The following is a 22,746-nucleotide window of genomic DNA, read 5'->3' on the forward strand; positions in this document are numbered from 1 at the left end:
AAGCCATAGGTTCCATGCCCTTCTTGGTTCCCAGAGCCACGGAGGCAGGTTAGGCCTCCCTCTCCTGTCTCCTCCACTAACAGGTCCTTGTCTCCCACTAGCTCCACCCAATAACTGATGCTGCAGATTAGAGAGGCATTTGTATCACCAGATTCTTCCAGCTAAATGTGTACCATGTGTTCCGCTCACCTTTACAACAGTGGGGAAATGTCTTATATTTAACCAGAATATAAAGGATGAATGGAGCAGCCTGGCAGTCTCCTGTAGTCATTATCATTCAGAGGAGATGAGTGTATCTACTAAGATTTCACATGTCAACCAGTTAAAGCCAGCACTTTTCTCTTGGGTGTCCTGACTTTGTTTACATACAGTACAAACACATGTGTAAGTGTGAATTATATTTGTATGTAAAGGTTTGTAGCCATACATACACAGGGGCGTAAATGTGTTCTTGTGGGTGCACTGGTTGTAGACACAGATGTGCATGCGTGCCTGGATGTGTGGCGTGCATACATGCGCCGGGGGTGTGCATTCAAGTGTAGCCAGGACCCAGGAGCCAGCCCCAGGCTCCACTTTTTCTCCACTGCGCCAGTAGTTACAGAATCTTCTTTAGAGACCAGTGCTTCAGTGTAATACCATAGGTGCTACGCGAGTGGGCGCTCCGTGAATGAATGTTCCAACAAGAACAAATACACCTCAGAAATTCTCCGGGTCCTTGCTGTTTTGCCCTTGCTTTCTGCTTAGGTCTGTTAGCAGTGCGCTGTGGAGACCTAGAGAGAGAAGTGCCCTTGTTCTCTGACCCTTCACACCAGGTCTGCCCTGGTCTGTCCAGCTAGTTCTTCTACGAGCTCATTTCAAGGCTGATTTCCCATGGTGCTCCATCTTCCATGGTCACCCACCACACACTTGGTCAGACTAAGACAAATTAGCTGTCTGTAATTCCGTGTGCCAGTGCTTCCCTGGGATAGCCAAACTACTGCGACCCCGGTATATGGAGGTGGTTTCTGGACACTAAGATCCTTGGCCATGTGGATGTTGCCAGGTGGGTACCCCCCCAGCCAGGTCGCTTTCTGACCCATTCATCAGTTCTGGGGATGGCATAGGCCAGCTGGGCCTGGACATATGTTTTCTGAGAGGTTGTGTTATTAGTGTGAGTTACCCCTGCCCACAGAGCTGTGGCCCCCGCATTTCCCAAGCTAATGTGGGGACCCACCAACAGCGTGGGTGACACAGCCTCTCAGACCTGGCTCAGAGGGGTAAACGGTCCCAAAGTTTGCATATAAGTTAAGGAGCCCCCTCTAGCTTTTCAGGTTCCTTCTCAACCAGTTCTTCTCATCACCTTAACAAACTCCATCCCGTGGTGAGTAGCAGGGTGCAAAAGAGGAAGAACGGAATTAGTTCCTGCTGGGAGGCATCATGACGTCATCCAGCGACTATTAAGCACTGATGAGTCAGGTTAGACAGTCCTTCGTGGAGAGGACTGAGTAGACAGGATGGACGTAGACATTGGAAGGATTCCCTCTGGGGCCTGGAGATAGGGGAGGGGCAGGAGCCTCTTTCTCGATGCAACCTTGAGAAGAGAGGAAGAGGGCTTCCTCTTAACCACCCCCTCATATCCACCTGCATCTCACAGTCCCCCTTCAGCAGCTACAAGGAAAACCCAAGCAGTGTTTGCCCCTGGGAATGGCATCCACGGGGCACTGACCCCCTTCCCCACCCCCTCCTCCAGTGGACACTAGAACCTGAACAAGGGACTTGGGAAGACTCTGACTCACCTCCTCCTCCTTCGCTGGATGCCCTGAGCCATCTTCCCAGACCTGCCCTCAGATGGGCTGTACTGGGTCCTAGAGACCCCTCTCCTGATCCCTGCCCATTGGTGGGGCATCTGGGAGAAGAGCTGGAATTGTTTCGCAGTGCTGGGACCATTCCTGTTCTCTTAGGGATGCTGAATCAGAGGACGTTTTTTCCCCTGCCTCACCGTTATCAGCTAGGCTTGAATAATGCATGTTTCCCTATGAGTACCGTCTGTTTGATAATGGGCCCACGTTAGTGTTCCTTGGAAATTTTCCTGCTGGATACACATGGAGAGTAATGCACATTTATAAAAGGGATTTGAATGCACGTTGGGAAGTGGTGACTCCATGGAAGTAACTGAATTTTGTCAGGCATTCAGCTTAGACAGCAACTTGCTGGGGGACCAACCTTTGGGGAGCTTTTTGATATAGGCAGAGCAGGGATGAACAGGGGGTGGGGGAATACTCGGAGTTGGTCCCCTTTGCACACCTGATCGCTGTGGGCTTTAGTTCTGGGGTTGACATGTTATCTCAAGTACAGAGTGAATATATGAGTCTCCAGGGGCTGAGCTGGGGAGGGGGCAGATGCTGAAGAAGGTTGACCATGCCCTTGGGATGACGTTGGGGACAGGTCACAAGAGAAGATGCTGAGGTCCCACCAAGAGCACAGCTGCCTCCTGGCTGTGTGACCTACAATAAATCACTTAAACCATTGTGAACCCCAATTTTATTATCGATCAAGTAGGTATAATAACTACCAATCAAGGTTGTTGAACATATATAAGGACCAAATGAAATGATTATTGAGGACCTGCTATGAACCAGGTGCTATTCTAGGCATTGAGGCCACAGCAATGAACAAAACAGACAAAAATCTCTGTCTTTGTGGAGCTTACGTTGCAACGTAGGATGACAAAAATCACTAAGAAAATTATATGTAAGCTAGAAAGTGGGTAGGGGTTAGGGAAAGCTGGGGTTGGAGGTGTAGTTTTAAGTGGAGTGGTCAGAGAAGGCCTGCCGTAGGAAGTGGCGTTCTCACAAAGGCTTCAAGGAGAGAAGGGAGCAAGTCATGAAGATATCTGGGAAAGAGCCTTCTAGGGAACTGGCAGGCTGAAGCGGGCATGCCTGGTGTATTGTTGGAATATCAGGGGGGCCCATGTGGCTGCAGAAGAGTGACCAAAGTTGAAGATGGGGTCAGAGAGATTACGGAGAGGGCCAGTTGGTCTGGGCAGGCCCTTTTAAAGACGTTGGCTTTTCCTATAGGAGAGTTGGGTTGCCCCTGAAGAGTTTTGAGGAGAGATGTAATTTGGTCTGACTTGTGTTTTAACAAGATCCTTCTGGATCTCGTGTTGAGAACAGATTAGATGGGGGCAAGTGTGGAAGATGGAAGGCCATGGCAACAAGGGGAGAAGTGTTGGAGATTTGGACCAGAGATGCAGATGTAGAAACTGCATTGGGGATAAACTTGGAAGGGTTTACTGATAGATCGTGTGTGAGTGTGAGAGAAAGAAAGGGGTCAGTGATGCTGATTTAAGTAAAGAACTTGTAAGGCCCTCAGCCCCGGGCTTGACACGTAGGAAGTGCTGGTCACAGTTGTTACCGCTGCTGGTTCCAGTAAGAGTGGGGCTGAGCCACCCGGCAGGGGGTTCTGGGGTTGGACAGATAAACCAAACCATATAACCAGAGACAGGATGAAGCCCTTGGCCACCAGCAGAATGCTTTGGAGCATAGGGGTGCTCAGACCCAAAGGAGGTTGATGGATTCAGAGGAATAGCCTTTGGAATTGTGGAGTTCTGGCTCTGGGGCCCTTTGTATGCTATTCGGCCAAGTCCTGATGAGCTACGGACTGGACTTAGTGTTGGGATCAAAACCCAGTTCAATCCATCAGACCATCCCCCAGGGACCTCCCGGACTCGGCTGCGCCTGCTCACAATAGGTCAGCTGGTGTGGGCTGGGCTCGGCTAGGATGGTGGGCTCTGCTTCTCATGTTCTCATCCTCCCAGGACCAGCCATGTCTTCTCCCAATGATGGCAGAGATTCAAGTGGGCAAGCCTAATCTGGCAGGCACTTTTCAAGTCTTTGGACATGTCAAGGCCTCCATAATGACCAAACCCAAAGTCAAGGGGTGAGGAAATATACTCCACCTCTTGAACAGGAAGGACTACAGTCACATTTCATTGCAACAGCTGTGGTTACAGCGAGGGTGACAACTTGGGGCCCTAATGCAATGTAACACACCTGGCCAGGGCTGGTTCAGAAATTGGCCAGGACTGGATCGGGAAGGGAGCTGAGCTGCAGAGGGCGGGCTGCGGGGCTTCGCATGTGGACACTCACTACCAGTTTGCAGGGAGATCACCCCAGAGAGCCAGCCTTGATAGCAGCTCTTTCTCCGTGTTTGAGACCCTGTTGCACTTGAACGCTACCCTTAGTATATCCCTGCCCGGAGGGGCTTCTGGCTTTGACCCACCATGGAATGTCCCAAGCTAAGAGAGGGATCATTCTAGAGGGACCCATCCCCAGTCCCATATGACAACTAAGCCTGATTTTCCTTTCACCTCTTCTCTAGTCAAGAAGCAAATTGAGTTGAAGTCTCGAGGCGTGAAGCTGATGCCCAGCAAAGATAACAGCCAGAAGACGTCTGTGTGTAAGTGTCCGCCCGGCCAGGCCTCTCGCTCGAGGCCAGAACCGCTGGCGCTGTGACCGCGGGGAAGCCAGATGCTGCTGCGCTGATGTCCCTTCAGCCCGGCTTCCCTCCGCTCGGGTCTGCGTGTGCACACACTAACCTGGTGCCCAGTCAGCAGCCCCGGGGCCTGCCCTTTGTCTTCTCGTGTTCCTCCTCCCATTCCCCTCCTGCCTCTCCTTTCTCCCTCACTTCCCATTCTAACTGCAGTCCAGGGAGTCATTACTGCTACATTTCTTTCTTTATTTTTCCTTTTGAATCACTTCCACCTGCTAAGACAATCCTTTTTCTGGCTCGTCTAGGAGTCAGTAAACTCCAGCTGGGATTTTTGAGGCTTCAAGTCCCTGATTCCAGCTTCCAAGGCAGGATTTGGGGAAGGGGAGAGAGGGGAATGCCTAGAACCTTCCACCAGGGTCCATGGACCTGGCTGGGCAAAAGGTGGACTAGAAGTGGGGGGTGGTCCTGCTTCTTGAGCTGATGGGGCAGTGCCGGGGGCTCCCTGCTTAGACATGGGGCAGATTCTGTCCATGGAAACGTGTTCCTGCCATTGATGTTTGAAAGATCAAAAGGAGAATGTCCAATGCTGGGCAGTTGTCTGGAATGTCACTCCAGAAGCACCTGATCAGAGCCTGTGCTAAGGGGCTTTTGAGCTAGAGCATAGGAAGGATTTCCCAAAGGCTCTGGGCCACTCCAGGAGGCTGGACTTGAAAGCAGAGCAGATTTTTCCAAGAAATGCTCCGTTTTCATTCTGGAGGTGGTGGCAGGGAGCCTCCCTTGGTCCCCCAAACACCTGGCCTTCTGGTCTACCTTCTGCCTCCCGTTGCCCTCTGCTTCTCACGCCCTTCTCTCTCTCCTTCCATTCGTCCTCCCTCTTTCCACTTTCCTCTCCTTCCTCCTCCCTCACCCTATCTGCTTCCCCCTCTTTTTCTCTCTGTCTCTGCTCCCCGCTGACCCTCTCCTTTCCTCTTTCACCTCCATGTGCTCCCTTCCCCTGAGGTGCTGGAAGTATTGCTGGAGAGAGGTAGAGAGAGGCCATGGGTGGGTCCAGAGCTCCGTGCTTGGGTGGCAGGGAGCAGCAGGGGGAGAGGCAGTTTGGTCCCAAGGCCGTGACGAAACTGAGCCTGGCTGTGGGCTTTCTCTGGTCTTTCAAGTTTTCCAATTGGAGACAGATACCACTCCTTGCCTCTGGGGACCATTGTCTGGTCACCCTGCCACAGGGGCCTGGATGGCAGAGGGCAGCCAGAAGGCCCTGCTTCTGTGCTTGACTAGGGAGCCAAAGGAAGGAACAGAGCATTAGGTCAGGAGTCTGCAGGGAAGGCTCAAGACATGGCCCGGGCCCTCCCCGGCTCTTTCTTTCTGCAGCCACAGGAAACCAGAGGAGCCGAGGCAGGCACGATTCAACTTCAGAGTTTGCCCTGGGGCCACAGGCAAACTTTAAGGAAACTGCTCTGACTTGGGAGAGCACATTTTTATCCCAGTTGTATCCTTAGGTAACTGTGATACCCCAGGCCCTAACACCTCGGTTTCCCCATCTGTAGAATGGGGATGCAAAACCTTATCCTCCCTTTCTCCTTTGGATCTGAGATGGGCCTTCTTGACCTAGGACTTCAGGAGGTCCATGAACTCGCTAGAAAATCACATGTGATGTTGTGGGTGCGTTTTGGGGTAGAAGGGAAGGGTCTGTGGTTTTCATTAGTTCTCAGAGGTACCAAAAGCTCCCTCAGAAAGATGAAGAAACCCTATTTAAAAAAAAAATTCAAAACCTCTTTGAAAAAATATACATTTCTCTACAACAAGGTACTGGTCTCCTTTCTGAGATTCCCTCAGGGAGGAATGGGTTTGTGACTCAAGCTGCCTCGGAGGCAGGTCACCAAATGTGTGCAGGGGTCTGGCCCATTGTGTTCTGCCCAGATTCCCTGTGGACAGATGTCCTGAACTTCAGGGGAGGAGTGGGCCACACTTACATCTCCTGGATCCTACTTACTGCCTTTACCAGTCTGTGGGCACCATGGGTCCCTGGCCATTGGTTCTGACCACCCATGTGTCTGTGGCTCCCTTCACTTTGAGTAGAAGGCATTGTCTTTCTGAGTGTGTTGCGGCTTCTTCCTCACCATAGGGACCGGGGCAAGGATCCCCTTCCAGTCTCTTCCCTCTGCAGCCAAGAGCAAATTCATGCTACAAGCACAAGCGGCTGGTCTTGAATAGGCAGGGGAGGCTGGAACTCAGGAAAGAAAGGGGAGAAGCCTTTTGTCTCTGTAACTCTGACAGTAAACTGTTCACTGGGATTTGAGTTTGCTTGTTTCCGGGGAGCCTTGAAGGCTCACACAGGGATGCCGTCACCTGTTCGGTCCTCCCAGGAAGAGAGGGTACTGGGGGTGTATGAGCTACTCACTGCTGGTCTTGCAATTTCCTGGATGGCGCCTGAGCCTCATTTCGGGCTGGCTGATTAAAGGGGACACAGCAAGGTTTGCCATACATGTCAGGGGCTGCGGTTCGGTGGGTGGGCTTCGCCATGGCCTTGGCTCTCCCGTCCAGCCACATCCTCATCGGTCAGCCTTCCTCTATGCTATGCTGAGCAGTGTCAGCCCTGAACGAGAGGGCGAGAGAAGGAGGCAAGAATCTGCTGTGCATTCTTAACACGCGGCAAGGTGGCGTGTGGTCCCCATGTGGTGGTCAGCAGGGCCTTTGGACGGGGGTGGTCGGTGCACAGGGTTGAGTAGGCAGGGCCTAAAGAAGGTGGGCGCTTAGCTCAGAAACCCGCAGTAGGGATGGATTACGGTGAGGCTGGCTTGTCAACAGATGGACCCGCAGGTAAAGCTCAGGGGTCCTCTCTCCCTCCTGCCCCTGGGGATCCTGGAAGCCCCAGTTTTCTCTTTCCTCCCCGCTGCTCTCAAAACACCGAGGCCCCAGGAGGCAGGGGCTCGCTCTGCTTTTGGAGATGGCGCTTCTGTCTTATTAGCCGAGCCTGAAGGGTCCTGGACTGGGGGAATGTTGACGTAGCTTAGTTGAGGATGTGGAAGTTTCAGAAGTAGAGGTTTGGCAAGGAAGGGGATGGGAGTAGGGGACGAGCGTCCAGTAGGAGCGACTGGCTTGAGCCTGGCACTGTGGAATGTTGGAGAAAAGGAGGCTGCCCAAGAGGCCTTGTACTCGTCAGCACACAACCAAGAGGGTAACTGGTCTCTGGCTTGAGCACTGTCCAAACTCAACTGGCTTGAGTGTGTCCAAATGCCCAGGTTCCCTTGGCCAGCCACACCCGGGGCTCCCTGGAGATTTGGGCAGGTTTCTAACAGTAGCAATGAGCTTCAAACTCAGGTCTGAAATGAGACTAAATGAGTCAAAAATGGGATTCCCCACTGCTGCACTTCCATCAACTCACTTGCATCCTCACAGGTCCCTGGGCCAGGAAGTCCCCTGCCCCCTCTCCCCATGCCCTGCTCTTCCGCAAGCCCTGATGACTCTTCCTTTGCCACGTCCATTCCCGTCACTTCATGTCTGTCCCCACTACCAGGCTCTTGTTGTCCTTTACCTGAATGAACACAAAACTTTCTAACTCCTTTCACAGTAACTGGCCTCCCTCTGAGCAATCCAGATCTTACAGTGCCCTTCCCCACTCAGGACTCTTCCCATCGTCTTTAGGATCAGACTCGAGCCCCTTCAAAGTCTGACCTCTGAAACCTCACCTTCACTCCTCCATGTCACTCATACCCTCCCTCCTGTTCTGGCACACCGAACAACTTACAGTTCGGTTTCTGTGTCTCCACCTTGCTCCCCAGGCCCATCTGTCTGCCTGAAATGCCATTTCTCTGTTATCATGTATCTAAATCCCACTATCTCAGTAGATCCATGTCAAATGCTGCCTCCTCCAGGCAGCCTTCCATGCTTCTCTCAGCAATATGAGATGGGTCCTCTCTCTGAACCTCCCTGTAGCTGTATTTTTCATCACCTCCCATTGTGGTTCTGTAGTTTCTTTCCATAGTTCATGTAACTCCTTGAGGACAGTGGGGTGGTCATATCTTATACCTGACATTGTCATTTCCCACCGTATCCAAATAGGGTCTTGTATACAGTAGGTGTTCAATTAATGCTTGTTGTGTACCATGTGCAGGAATGAGTGGGTGAGTGAGTGAGTGATGGAGCACGTTGCTCATATTGTGGGACATTGACTGGGTGAGAGGGAAATGGGCCAACTCAGGGAACGTTGCTCCAGACTCCCCGTCATCCCTCGTCTAGAGGTGGTTGTCGGGATTGTGGGGTTGGTGAGGGCTTGACTGGAACTCTGGCTCCTGGTCATTGCCAAGGCCAGGACTCCAGAGGTGCGAGGGAGTTCTAGCCTCACAGCATCTCAGGAGCAATGAACTGCAGGGGCCGGAGGGTTTCCACCTTCTCCACTGGAGACGGGAGAAAACTGACTTTGTGTGTATCCGCCGCCCTTTGACCAAGCTTCTCCTTTAACCTAGAGGACCGTGCACGTGGCTTTTAAAAACAGGACTCTGGTGTTGGCGAACGTGAGGGCATCACAGCACCTGCCAGAACTACCGCAGGTGCTACCTCGGTGCCCTCAGCCAGCGGCATAGGCGGGGGATGCTCTGGTTACCGCTTACTCTGCATTGAGAACTGTCCGGTGGGAAGAGGTTTCTCAGCAGAAATATCCGTGTTTGAGCTCAGGTCCCTGCTTTGAACTTCAGACTGCAGCTTCCTCTTACATTCTTTACCGTTTCTGACCACACATCCACCTTTTATTTAACTTTCTTTGAGTCATTTCTCCATTGGGGGCTGAGGTTGGGGGGCTCATCTCATCTAGAGCCGCCATCAGCAGATTGGAAGGGTGGGGAGGTCACCGGGGGCTGTGGACTGTCCACCTCTGGCCGCTGGTGCGGGATAAGGGAACGAACGGGATGGCTGTGGGTTTGGGGTGCCTCTGAGCCCACACGCTCTTGATGAATTTCACTTGGACTTTGCTCCCAAAGGAATTTGTCAAAAGCAGCTCCCCATCTGCACACTCGGGAAACCCGAGCCCAGTAGACCCCAGCAACCCCACAGGCCCCAGCAGAGCAGGGCCTCTTTCTGTCTCTGCGTCCACCTCCCACCCTGCGACACTGCCCCGACTGGTTTCTTCCTGTGATTATCCATCTCTGTATGTGCTGTTTTTTGCCTTGTAGTAACTCAGGTTGGTGTGTCCCAAGGGCATAATATGTGTCCAGACCCTGGCATACCTGAAAGGGGCAAAAGACTAGGCTCAGATTTCAGGTAAGATCTGTTTGGGAATGTTCTTATTGCAAGAAGGGTGTGATGGCCTGGTTGGGGGGAAGACAGGGACTGGCCTTCCTGGAGGTAGAGTGGAGAGGACCATGTGGGTGCAGGATCACTTCCTGGAGAAGAGCTTTGGCCTTTAACATTCTCTCTTGGTCCAGTCCTGGAACTAGTACCCACACCTTAAGGGTGAAGAGAGGGCTGTAGACTGCCAGTGTCACCCAGCAGACCTATACCCAGGATTCAAAGGGCTGCCATCATCAGGAATGACATGCCAGCAGGCAGCTCACACCTCCGATAGTCTAGGACACCCTAGGGCCCCGAGACAGTGCATTCTGTAAAGTTTCTAACTATCGAGGCATCTTCTCATAATCCTCCACTTTCATGAAAGTTTATGGGTATCATCCACCCACTCTTAGCTGTCCCAATTGTCCTAATACTTATCTCAGGGGATTGCTGTTTCGCTCACAAAGTCACCTTTTAACTCAGTCCTAAAACCATTAAATGGTCCAGAAAAGAAGATGAAGAGCAGGTGTTCCTTCCAGTGGAGGTTTTAAGTGATAAATGGTGGAGTGGAGATTAAGGGCCAGAGGAGAAATAAAGTTCGGCATGGTGCTCCTTTGTGGACCTAGGAAGGACTCAGGGGGTACCTGGCAGGCCCAGGGGTGGAGCTCACAGATACGCCTTGTCTCCCAGGTTAGGATCCAGCGTCCAGTTCACCTGCAACGAGGGCTATGACCTGCAAGGGTCCAAGCGGATCACCTGTATGAAAGTCAGCGACATGTTTGCAGCCTGGAGTGACCACAGGCCGGTCTGCCGAGGTGAGGGTGCCCCTGGAAAGGGAGGCTGGCCAGCAAGCTGGGCTGGGCGTGGAGGTCAGAGCCCAGCTCCTGTTGCCTGAGTCCAGGCTCTCATCCAGACTGGCTCACCTCATTCTCGCTGTTCCCCACACCTCAGATCCTGCACCCGTTTACTAACAAACCCAACACATTTATTTAGCACCTCCTCTGTATCCAGGCCTATAGGGGAGCAGGAGATAACAGAGATAACAGATAACAGAGATGGGGAAGAGAGGCACGGTCCCTGCCCTGCCTGCACCTGACAGTCTGGTCAGGGAGTCACACGTGAGCAGGTTTCTGGCCCGCTGCACCAAGATATTACAGCTGCACCTAGATGGGAAGGGAAGTCACTTTGTATCATGTCACCTTGAATCCTTCTGTTATAGCACACAGACATCCCAAACCCTCCATCTCAATGCCCTTGTGTCTTTCCACATACTCAGCAATAAACAGACCTGTCACTTCTGAAAGAATGCTCTGAGCTATGCAGGAGTAACAGGGCCCATGACCACAAAAGGCCTCTCTGTGGGATTCCTCTAACCTCACACCTGGACATCTTATTCTCAGGGGCCCTGCCATCCCAGGCTTCACAAGAACCAAGGCTGGGCTGGCCAAGTCCCCATCCCCCAAATAATCTCAAAATATGAGACCTGAATGTATTTTTTCTTTGGGACAGGACAGCTTCTATGGTAGAGAAGCCCCTGGCCTCATCTCGCAGGGCACCACTAGACGGCTTTTCACGTCCTACACTGCATTCATCTCTCTTTTTCCATTGTTTGCACACATGACCAGGACTCAAGAGTTCTTGGTACAAGAGTAAGGAGTCACTCTAGAGTTTGTAAACAAAGACAGCAGTTGTCCTTTTGAGTGACCCTTTGGAAGAGAAAGTGTGCTGCCCACTAAAGTTACATTCCAGATCCTTCCAGTTTAAGAAGGAGATTCTTTGCCTCTCTTCAGGCACATGCATCAAGATGAAATTCATGCAGAGTAAGATGGGTCCAGGGTAAAGAACTTAGATCACTGCTGCACTGAGGAAGGGGCAAGTTGGAGCTGAGACCCACTCCCTTTTTCTACTGTGTTGATAAGCACTCTGGAAGAGGGTCATGAAAATCTCTCTCAAATAAGCCTTAGATTAATTCATTCTCACTCAACTTTGAGGTGGCCACGATCCACAATTAATGTGCTTTGCATCCCCACTGATTTTAGTTATATTATTTCAAAGATTCCACTTAGCTAATATTTTTCTAAAAAATCAAACAAAAGAAGAATTCTTGGGTATTACTCTCAGCTTTGCCACCAGCTGGCCATGGGTAATTTGGCAAAGCCCCTATCTTCCCTGGGCTTATTTTCTTACTGGTGAATGTAGATCATGGCTCCTACCCTACCCATCTGTGTTAATGTGAGGGTCAAATGGAGTTGTAGATATGGAAACACTTTATGAATTGGGAAGTGCTGGACAAGAAAGCAAACATCCTTGTGCTAGAATATAAGCTCTATAGGGCAAGGATGTCTGTTTTGTTCACTGCCTTGAATAGGGCCAGGCACATAGTAGGTGCTCAATAGCATGTGTTGAATGGATGATTTAATAAATGAATAATTGAATAGCACAACACTCCATTTCCAGGGAACCAAGACACCAGCTGAGTAGACAGGCATAGAATTACCAAGTCTGAGGACCAAGGCACCCTTTGCCTGTCTGTCATTTCAAAATTCCTTTTGAGGAGCCAGAACAAGGATGCCTTCAGGAGGTGGTGGGATCTGATCTCTCCCCAAGACCTTTTCATTGGAGGCAGGTAGTTCTCTTAGTAATGGTGGTTGTTTACGTGAATAAGTCCAGGGTGGGGAAGGGCTGGTGTTTCAGAAGAAAGTTCACAGTCAAATAATGTGCTCGTCTTTTTTTCCGGACATGTGTGCCCCAGTCAAGTCCATCCAATGATTTTGATCCACTGGACTCTGCATTCTCTGCCACACTATTGACTAAGCATCGGGCCAAGCTTTTTCACATCCATTTTCATCCCATCCTCTGCCCCTGGGAAGTGGGGGAGCGGGGGGAATCACAGAAAACAGAGCCAGGCAGAATTGGGTACAAATCCAACAATTACCACTTTTTAGCCGGGTGTCCTTAGGCCTGTCTTTTCACCTCTGTGAATCTCTTTTCTTTTGATAAAAGGCAGTGATTATAGAACATTGCTTTATGACATTACTGCGAGAACTAGAGGAGACAGTGGACACGAAAGGCCTCATTTAGAAGTGACCCCAGCGTATCTGTGAGTCTCGTGTGCAGCATGTTTAGATTAAACTAAACAACTAAGGCCTGTCGGGATATAGCTTCCCCACACCTCAGAGCGCACCCTCAGCCTTTAGTGGCCCCAGATCTTTTAGAAGCCTGTTTTCTCACTGTCCTGTCCAATCCTGTTGCAATCACACACCTTGGGAGGCCCACAGACTTTGATCTAGAGACCAACTCTACCTCCTGCTGGCTTGCTGGCCCTGGGCAGCTTCCTTCCTCTTTTTTAGCCACAAGTCCCTCATTTGTGAACTGGGAAAACAAAACCTCCAGTGCCTAGTGATTGCCAAATTGAAACAAGCCATTTTATAGAAAGTGACCAGCACTAGCTGTGGTCGAGAGGGGCCTCTAGGGCAGGTTCACCTTCCTGCCACTCTCTTCCTCTTTTTCCCTCTCCCAAGGTCATTGTGAGGGAGGAAGAGAAAAGCAAAGGTTGCTGGGTTTGGACTTGGATGATCTGTCCTGGACTTCCCCAAAGGTCAAGGGCTGAGTTAGATATTAAATTCAAGGGGGCAGCTTCCCTGGTGGCGCAGTGGTTGAGAGTCCGCCTGCCGATGCAGGGGACACGGGTTCGTGCCCCAGTCCGGGAAGATCCCACATGCCACAGAGCGGCTGGGCCCGTAAGCCATGGCCGCTGAGCCTGCGCGTCCGGAGCCTGTGCTCCGCAACAGGAGAGGCCACAACAGTGAGAGGCCCACGTACTGCAAAAAAAAAAAATTCAAGGGGGGGAGTTCTTTAATTTTGGCAGTTTTGAAAGTTTTCCTTTTAAAATCTCTTATTTTTAATTAGTCAGAATTACTATTCTAATTGTGATTTTTTAACAGAGAGTTTAAATGAAGCCCACTTTAAAAACGGAAAGGGACAAAACTCTTTGAATTCTACAATAGCTCCACTAATAAGCAGGTTACCAAAAGATCACAGTCTGAAAAGGATTCACCGCCACACACAGTGGTATTATTTTTCCTCTAATGCATTTAAAATATGATTTGATTTTAAACATTCATTTTCCACACAATTAATTCTACCAAAACATGGGACCCGGAAAATGATAGGTTTTCAACAAATGTTTGAGGACAACCTGAATGAATCAGTGATTGAAATGAATGAACAATTGGGGACCGTGCCCTCATTTTGGAATTTGAAATTAGATATTCACAGGCCTTTTTTTTCTTCCCTTCCCACCAGAAGAAATAAGCTTCTCATTTAACTACTAGAAAATTTTGATCGTCCAAAGGAATTGAGGACAACATGAAACATTGTTATGCTGATAAACTAATTCTATTCAGGCCCAGATACAGGCAGTATAGTATAGGGCTTGTCAAACTTATTTCACATAGGCAGCCCAATATTTTTTAAAAAGCTTTTGCAGGGGCTTCCTTGGTGGTGCAGTGGTTGAGAGTCTGCCTGCCGATGCAGGGGACGCGGGTTCGTGCCCTGTTCCGGGAAGATCCCACGTGCCGCGGAGCTGCTGGGCCCGTGAGCCATGGCCACTGAGCCTGCGCGTTGCAGAGGTCCCATAAATAAAATAGATGCCGTGGAGCTTCTCTCAGTGAAGTAGGGGCGGGGGATTTGGAGTTACCCCCTTCTCACCACTTCCAGCAGCCACGAAGCCACCTCCAGGGAACCCCTGAGGTTCTGGGGGACACGGTTTGTAAACCACTGATGGAGTGAAGTGGACCAAATTGACAACCAGGAGATCCGGTTTCTTGTGACCACAAATTGGTGTTGACAGAGGATAGGGATGGAGTACCAGCCCCAGGTGAAATACAGTCACTGAGTCACAGAGTAGATCATCAACAGAAAGTCGTACATTATTTTTCTTCCTAGAATAAGAGCTTTTTTGGTAAATAGAACACCAGACTCAGGACTCAGAGACCTAAGTTCAAGTTCCAACCTTGCTAGTAACATACCATATGGCACAGGGCAAATTACTGAAATGCTCTGAATCTTCTCGCTCAGTCTCCTAAGGTGGGAGTGAAATGCGGGAAATATTGCACAAAAAAGTTTAATTTAATGCCGTGAAAATTACAGGTGGCTGTCTTCCATCTTGGGTCAGCTTCCTGGGCCTCCCCCTTAAACACTAATGTTGTTCAGAGTTTTGTCTTCATCTCCCTCCCCTCCTCTTTTCTCCACCCCCTCACCCATACCCTTGTCCCTCCCCCAAGCTACCCCCGCCTTCCTCTCCTCTCCTCTGTAGTTATTCTCCCCTGGGTGATGTACTGACTTCACTAGAATACATGCCCCATTGCTCCCTGAGCCCCTTACCTATACGTATGTACTAATGATAAAGCTCCCATTCATTAAGCTATTTATACTTGTATAAAGCAGTACAGTAAACATTTTTCATAATTTCTTTACAAGGAAAGAGGCAACATCCATGGTTTATGTTTAGCTAAAGCTTGGAGTGGTCTGCCAACTTGCCCAAAGGCCCAAAGCTAATCTTTGGAACTGAGATTCCACCGCAGTCCAAAGGCTCTATCCTACTTCCACTTGAAAATTGCACCTGGACACCAATTTGGAGTAAATACACTAGATGGAACCACGTAGAACAACCTCTCCTCCCCCTTGCCCCCACTTTTTGGTAACATTTATTTTGATCTAATTGTGAACTCACAGAAAATTGGCAGGAACTGTGCAAAGTATTATATGTTCTTTGCCCAGATTTAAACAGCTACTTTTAGGGAGTTAATGGATAAGATGGATCAGTCACAGAGGTAGGAGAAGAGCCAGAGGCATCATGGAAGCCAATGAATGTGAGTTTCACAGAGAGAGAAGGGTCAGCAGGGTCAGACACTTTAGAGAGGTCGAGTACAACAAAGACTGGAAAGCCGCCCCTGGGGTTAAGTGGCTCAACTAAGTGGTGGATGTTTGAAATTGCCCCTGTAAGGAACTGTCAAGGAAACGGAACAAAGACAAGAGAGAGGACTGACTTGGGCCAAAGCTTCCATTACAATGGCAAACCACAAGTCCGTGGTGGTGCCATGGTTCTCCTGGCAGCCCCCGGGCACCCAGGATTAGGAATAGAGATGGTTAATCAAAGGCAGATAGGAGAGTGTTACAGGAGCTGCTGGTGAGGGTCTTGAGGTCCAGACTAGGTAGTGAGAGAAGAAGGGTCAGGAGGGGATGGAGAGATGGGGAGAAATGAGGAAGCCTGGGGTCTGGAGAGACCTAGGGTTTAGGACAGCAGGTGGTGCATCGAGACCAAAGTCACTCTGCTGGATGCATAGGCAGCAGGGAAAGGAACGGGTTGATGGAGTTTAAGATCTCACAGATGGACTCTCCTGGGTCCCAGAACAACAGGCCCTGGGTGTGGCCATGGACGTGGTTGACCTTGGTCAGGGACACCTGATCTCAGGAGGAGGCGCTGACCTCTGAAAGGCGAAGGAGCCATCCCTCTGTTGGAAACGAAAGGAAGACGATGAGCACATAAGCAGACGGGATTGCAGACTTGGGGGGTGAGAGAGAGGGCACGCCTGCCACATGTCCTCTGTTCCACCCACAAAGACTGAAGCAAGGTCATCACCTGAGAGTAAGGGGAGGCAAGGGGAAAGGTGAGAGGTCCGAGGGACATGGAGGAAGCATGAAAGGGTCTTTGAGCAGAGTGGGAGAGTGAGCTTAATAGGGCTAAATGGCAGAGTTGCTGGACAATATCCAGGACTTTTTGAGGTGGGTGATCATGAATTTATGGTGACACCAATCTTCCTACTCATGTGATTTTTCTCCAGCAAGGCTCTACTGCATGGGGGCAGGGCTAGAGAATGTAGGTGGAGAAGTTCATCCACAATTGACGTCTTTTGGGCAGTCATTTAAAGGAAAAAGGAGCAAGGGACTTAGGTGAATTTGCAAGAAAATTATCATAATGGTGGACCATGGGATCTAAGTTGGGTAAGGATGGAGGAGAAGACAGGGAGCTGATGGTAGAGAGAAACTTGGTGTCAGTGGAGTGAGATACAGATGAAAGTCAGCGAAGACTTCCTCCAGGGGGTTAGCAATTGTTTGTGGAACAAAACACTGGCGGGGAGGAGAAAGCTCTCCACTGCGGAGTGCTGCGGACCCAGGAGGGGGAGAAGGGCTTCACTCACGGCAGAAGTTGGAGCAGGCAGTTCTGAAAGACATTGCAGCTACAAGTTAGAGTTTCTTTGCATTAGAATTGGTGGCCAGGAGGTGATTCTAGAGAGAGAGCTGTGGAAAGGAAAGGATGAGGAGGGAGGTCAGTAGTAGGAGAAGTGAGGGAAGCCAGCATGGAGCAGGGTGGGAATAAGACTTGGGGAGAAGATAGAAGACCAGAGGCACTTGCACCAGAACCAGATAGAAGACCAGATAGAAGACCAGAGGCACTTGCACCAGTTCTGTGATGCCAGAACTGGCTGTGGGTCTAAATGATATCTCCCTAAAGTCCCCTGGAATACTGCCCCTGTTATATGGTGTAGTGATGTTCAGAGGAAGAATGGGACTTTGCAGCAGAGCTTGGGCATGGAAGGTCCTGGAAAGTCTCCTGAAAACTATCCAGCAAGGCATTTGATGGGAAAAGGCAAATAGAGAAACATAAATATGTGTTTATTCATTTATTCAGTCACTGTCTGAGCATCAGCCATCTCGCCAGCCCTTGTGGGTCACAGCGATGAGCTATCCATCTGCTGGTGGGATCCCAGCGGCTGGCTGCTCAGGGAGAAGTCTGTCTGTCTGCAGACCCCCTGACCTTACCCAGAGAGCAGAGGAAAAAAGAAGCTGATGCTCCATTCTGAACCTATTTTTAGGTGCTCCATGCTAACTAGCTGCAGATTGTAATATTTTAATTAAAACCCCTCTAAGCCCTTAAAGTGGTAAATGCCTTTTTGACCTGTTCTCTCTAATTTATCTTCAGCACATTTCAACAAACTGCAAATACCATCTAATTTTTGGAAACAAGTGCAGGATAAATTAAGTCTGAAGCTGAGGGCTTTTGGCAGCAAAACCTGAGTCTCCAGAATAGGTGTAAGGTAGTGCTGGTAGAGATTTGTCAGGATTCCCTGCAGGCCTAGCATTCTGAATCCACAGGTCCTCTTTGCAAAGGTGGGCTGGGATCAGGGTTTGGGTTTTGATTATCGTATTCTAATTTGTTTAGTGATGTTGTCAGCCTCCAGTGTGGTCAGGGGAAAAAAATCCTATAAAGAAACTTCAGGAAGGGTAGAATTAAGATCCCTGGCCTTGAGAAATCTTGGGGATAGTGAGATGGAATGAACATAATATCAGAGTCTGACAGTCCCAGCCCCCCTTTGTTAAATATTGACGATGTCCCGGATCCTTGGTGAGCCTTCATATCCAAAATCTCATAGAATTTCATCCTCACCATGCCTCAGTGGGGCAATATCACTAGTCCCATTTCACAGATGAAGTAGAATCAGAGAGGTTTTCTAACTTACCAGACTTAAACAAACAGCAAGTGGACTTAAAACCCAGAATGCCAAGCTGGTAAACCCCACAGCCTGCTCTCTCCTCCCCATGCGGTGCTGCCTTCAGGCCCAGTTGTATCAAGTGGAATCAGTGATTGTCAGTGTTTCTCAGCACAGAATTACAGGAGCAATCAGATGCACGGGAGGGGAGTGCGGGAGAGGGTTCCCCTAGGGCTTTGTTCAAACTTGATTCAACATTTGAGGTCAGGATGAGAAGATCCTTCAGGTGCAGGACTTGGGAGGGCCAGCAATTCTGACCCCGGGTCTCTTGCACGTAACCCCTGACAACACTCGCTCCACTCAGTTGTAACTCTTTTTCACATCTGTTCCCTCCACTTGCCGGTGGCCCTTCAGAGAAGAGGGATTGTGTCTTAGACACTTTTCTCTCCCCACACTCTGCCTGGCCTGTTACTAGGCTCTCAGTATATGCGGGAATGAATGAGCACAGGAATGAGTGTGTGAAATGAGAAGAGATTAATTATGTCCGGAGCTGGGGAGCCTGCTTCCCCAGGCCCTCCTAGGAAGGGTTTCCTGGGAAAGGTTTATCACAGCCCTGTCCACACACGTAGAGGAGCTCTAGGATATTTTGCCCCACCAGAGGAAACCAGGTTTGACACCACTTTCATTTTATATACTTAGGCTTGTTGAGTTTGCTCACTATTTCTTTACCGTTAGGCACTTTGCCTACAATTAAGATAAATTGCCATGTGGGCAGCAACAGAACAGGCTCATAGAACTCTTTATTAAAGTAGCTGAGCGCTAACATTGAAGAATGAAGTGGTTGGAACTAAAGAACACGTTTTTAAAGAAGGCAAACACCTAGATACAATGTAGTACCTTAACTGGTATCAATCACTACTTAATCTAATTAGTTTAGAAGCTATTTTAAAGAGCTTAATTAGATTAAGTTGTGATTGATAACACTTTATATCTACTTGAGGAGAGCACTTCTAATTCACCTTGAATCTTTATGCTTCCAGTCAAAAGCCTATTTCAGGCACTTGCTAAGTGTGGGGAAGTCACTGAAAATCACTCTAGGTGCCTGGCACTGGGCTGAGCCAGAGGCCCCAGCAGAGTCCTTGGGCTCAGACATTCTGATACCTAGTGGGGTGGCCTTGACAAGGACACCCTGAGATTCTACTTCAGGAGGCCTGAGAGCAAATGGGGGAATGCAGAAAAGTCAGCAGAGCAGGAGGAGAGCAGTTTAGCAGGCCCATAGGTGCATGGGGTCCACCTAGCTTGAGGTCAAGGTGTGTAGTAGCCCACACCCTCTTGGTAGAGATGTGCTGCTCGGTAACAGTGGAGTCAGGGTAGGGGGCTTGCTTAGCCTGACGGTGGAAGTTCATCATTGCCTAGAGAGCAGCGGGTCAAGGCGTATGGAGCCTACTCCTCTCCCAGTGCTTGTGGAACTGTGACTTCCTTTGAGCCCACTAAGAACCATGGGGGAAGGAAACAGGAAGTAGGAAATTATATCTGGGGTGGGATGTACAAACTTCAGTCTCTTCTGGGCTGGGAGTGGGAGGTGGGATGGGAACTCATCCTAACCTAAACTAAAATGCTTGTCTTCCATCTCCTCTCTGCAGCCCGTATGTGTGATGCCCACCTTCGAGGCCCCTCGGGCATCATCACCTCCCCTAATTTCCCCATTCAATATGACAACAACGCACACTGTGTGTGGATCATCACAGCACTCAACCCCGCCAAGGTAAGGCTCTTGGGGAGGATGGGGAGTGTCCTATGGGCAGGACTGGATTTGGGACAGTTGTTCTACCAGGGATTTCAAACCCAGAACTTGGTTGTGGTAGATTCTCTGCAGACAACTATTAAAAATTGTTTTTACTAAATACCAAGTAGATAAAAAGCATACTTGTAAAATGTAAGATATAAAGAACATCAATACAACAAACACCTGTGTAGCCATCTCCCCACTCAAGAAAAAAAAAAACAAACCAGATATCTTAGTGATGTGTGTCCCTCACTAACCTCATTCCATTCCCTATCCCTCAGGTCACCATTACCTCGACTGTGTGCTTTATTATTCCTCTGCTTTTCTTTATAGTTAGCACATAAGTGTGTATCCATAAAAATATTTAGTTTGCCAACATTTGAACTTCATATAAATGTAATCATGATGTATATAGTGTTAATCAAGTTCACTCAAAATTATGTCCTTAAGATTTATCTGTGTTATCTTGTATCATTTTGCACTGCTATATACATCTTTTCACATCTTTATTTCCCAGTTAGTACTTTGTTTCCTGTGAAGTGCCCTTTGTTCTCTAATAAATTTTATAAGTATCTTGCCAAGATCCACAAAATGACCTGTTGCAATCTTTATTTTAATTATACCAAAACTACAGATAAATTGGAGAACTGATATCTTTATGAGACCAAGTCTTCCAGTCCATTAATATGCTATATCTTTATTTACTTAGGGCTTCTTTAATGGCTTTCAGTACACTTGTGTAATTTTTCCATTGTAAATCTTGTACAATTCTTAATATATTTATTCCTAGATATATTTGTTGTTGCTTTTATAAATCATATTTTAAAGATTTTATTTTCTACCTTTTTCTTGCATGGTGGTTAGAAATGCAATTAATTTTTATACTTTGATTTTTGTATATAGCAACTATTCCATAATAATTTATCTGTGAATTCTTTGGAGTTTTCTACATAAGACAGTTATCATCTGCAAAGAATTATGGTTTTATTTCTTCCTTTTCAATCTTATACCTTTTCTTCAACCTTTTTCTTGCCCCAGTGTTCTGCCTAGAATCTCCAGTGTAATGTCACACCATTGTGATGATGGTAGGCACTTTTACCATTGTTCAGTGTTAAACACAATGTTTTACTTCCTCACCATTAAGTATGATGTTTGCTGAAGTCTTTTTCTTAAATTTATAGTTCCTTTCTAATCCTAGTTTGCTAAGAGCTTTTATTGTGAATGGATGTTGACTTTTATTAAGCATCTTTCTATATCTATTGATATAATCGTATGATTTTCTCCTTTATTCTCCTGTGTGGTGAATTCCACTGGTTGATTTTTCTGATGTTAAACCAACCTTGCATTCCTGAGATAAACCCAACCTGGTCATCTAGTATTATCATTTTTAAACATGCCTATATTTGATTTACTAATATTTTGCATAGTGATTTTGCTTCTATTTTGTTATGTATTATATATATAACAAAATAGAATATATTATATACACACACACATGCACACACACACACACACATACATACATACACATGCATACACACACACACCCCTGCCAGATCTCTGTGTCAAAATATTGTTAACCCATAAAATGATTTGGAGTTTTTCCTCTTTCTATCCTACCTTTGTTTCTGGTGTTCTGCAGTTTCACTGTCATATATCTAGTTGTGGATATTTTCGTATTCATCCTATTTGATAACATTAAGCTTCTTGAATCTATGGATTGCATCTTTCATCAGTTTGGGAAAATTTTTAGCCATTGTCATTTCGACTGTTGTCTCTCCTGTATTCTCTCTCTTTTCTGCTTCTGAAAGTCTGACAAGGCATGTTAATGTTTCTCACTCTATCTTCTTTGATTCTTAACTTCTATCATTTTCTCTCATTCTGTTCAATAATTATCTGTTCAGTTATGTCTAACCTCCATTGAAGTCATTCACTGGAGATTTATTTTAATTTCAAATATCATTATTTTTAGTTTATAAAGTCCTATTTAGCTTTTTTCAGGTGCTTTTTGAGGTAATTTTATAATCTCTTGCTCCTTACATATATTTAAGTTATTTAAATATGTTAAACACATTTATTTTATATTCTGTGTCTGTGAATCTCAGTATATGAAATCTTCGCAAGTTTCACTCTGTTGTCTGTTGTTTCTCACCTCTTGCCCCCAGAACCATGTTTCTTTCTTTGTTTTGTAATTTTTGACTATGTGGTTAGAATCATAAACTTTGTCTGTGGGAATTCCTTGAGACCTGGGTAGAAGCTGGTGTGTTTGCTTCTGCTCAGTGCCTGGGGGCATTACCAGCCAGAAACCTCTTCAGACTAAATTCTCAGTGTGAAGGTTTCAAACCACCCAAGTAATCTGAAGGCTTAAAACCCATGTGAAGACAGATTTAGCATGATGGAGTCTCAGGGGAAGTTTTCTGTTTGCTGTTCACTCAGTGTCAAGGTCTGAGATAAACAATCAGCCTCGAGATCTACCCAGAGGGTAGCAGTGCTGTATGAGAAGGATGGTAGGCTTATTTCTAGTTCATCCTCACACTAAGGGTGCAGCCTTAACTAGCTCAGCTTTGTTCAGGGGTGTCATCGAGAGACCCTAACTTTGGTGGACCCTGGCCTTTGTCTCCTTCTCCCTCTTCTCCACAAGGCCCTGAAAACCAAAGCTCTACTTCACCAGTTTTTAAAAATGCACTCAAGGCCAAAGCCAACTTCATGATCGGAATCACATTTTGTATCTCTACATTG

The 22,746-nt window shown here is 48.0% G+C and overlaps 1 protein-coding gene across 1 annotated transcript in view; it reads left to right on the forward strand.

Moving 5' to 3' along the window:
• Positions 1-22,746, forward strand: part of CSMD2 (CUB and Sushi multiple domains 2) — a 675,416-nt gene that overhangs the window by 335,190 nt on the left and 317,480 nt on the right. The window contains 4 exon segments of the mRNA XM_081223918.1: positions 4,360-4,437; positions 9,633-9,720; positions 10,420-10,544; positions 19,865-19,986. Of these exon segments, the coding sequence (XP_081080044.1) occupies positions 4,360-4,437; positions 9,633-9,720; positions 10,420-10,544; positions 19,865-19,986 (413 nt within the window).

The sequence above is a fragment of the Mesoplodon bidens genome (genome assembly GCF_964165515.1).
Source record: "Mesoplodon bidens genome assembly, chromosome: 2".
NCBI lineage: Eukaryota > Metazoa > Chordata > Mammalia > Artiodactyla > Ziphiidae > Mesoplodon > Mesoplodon bidens.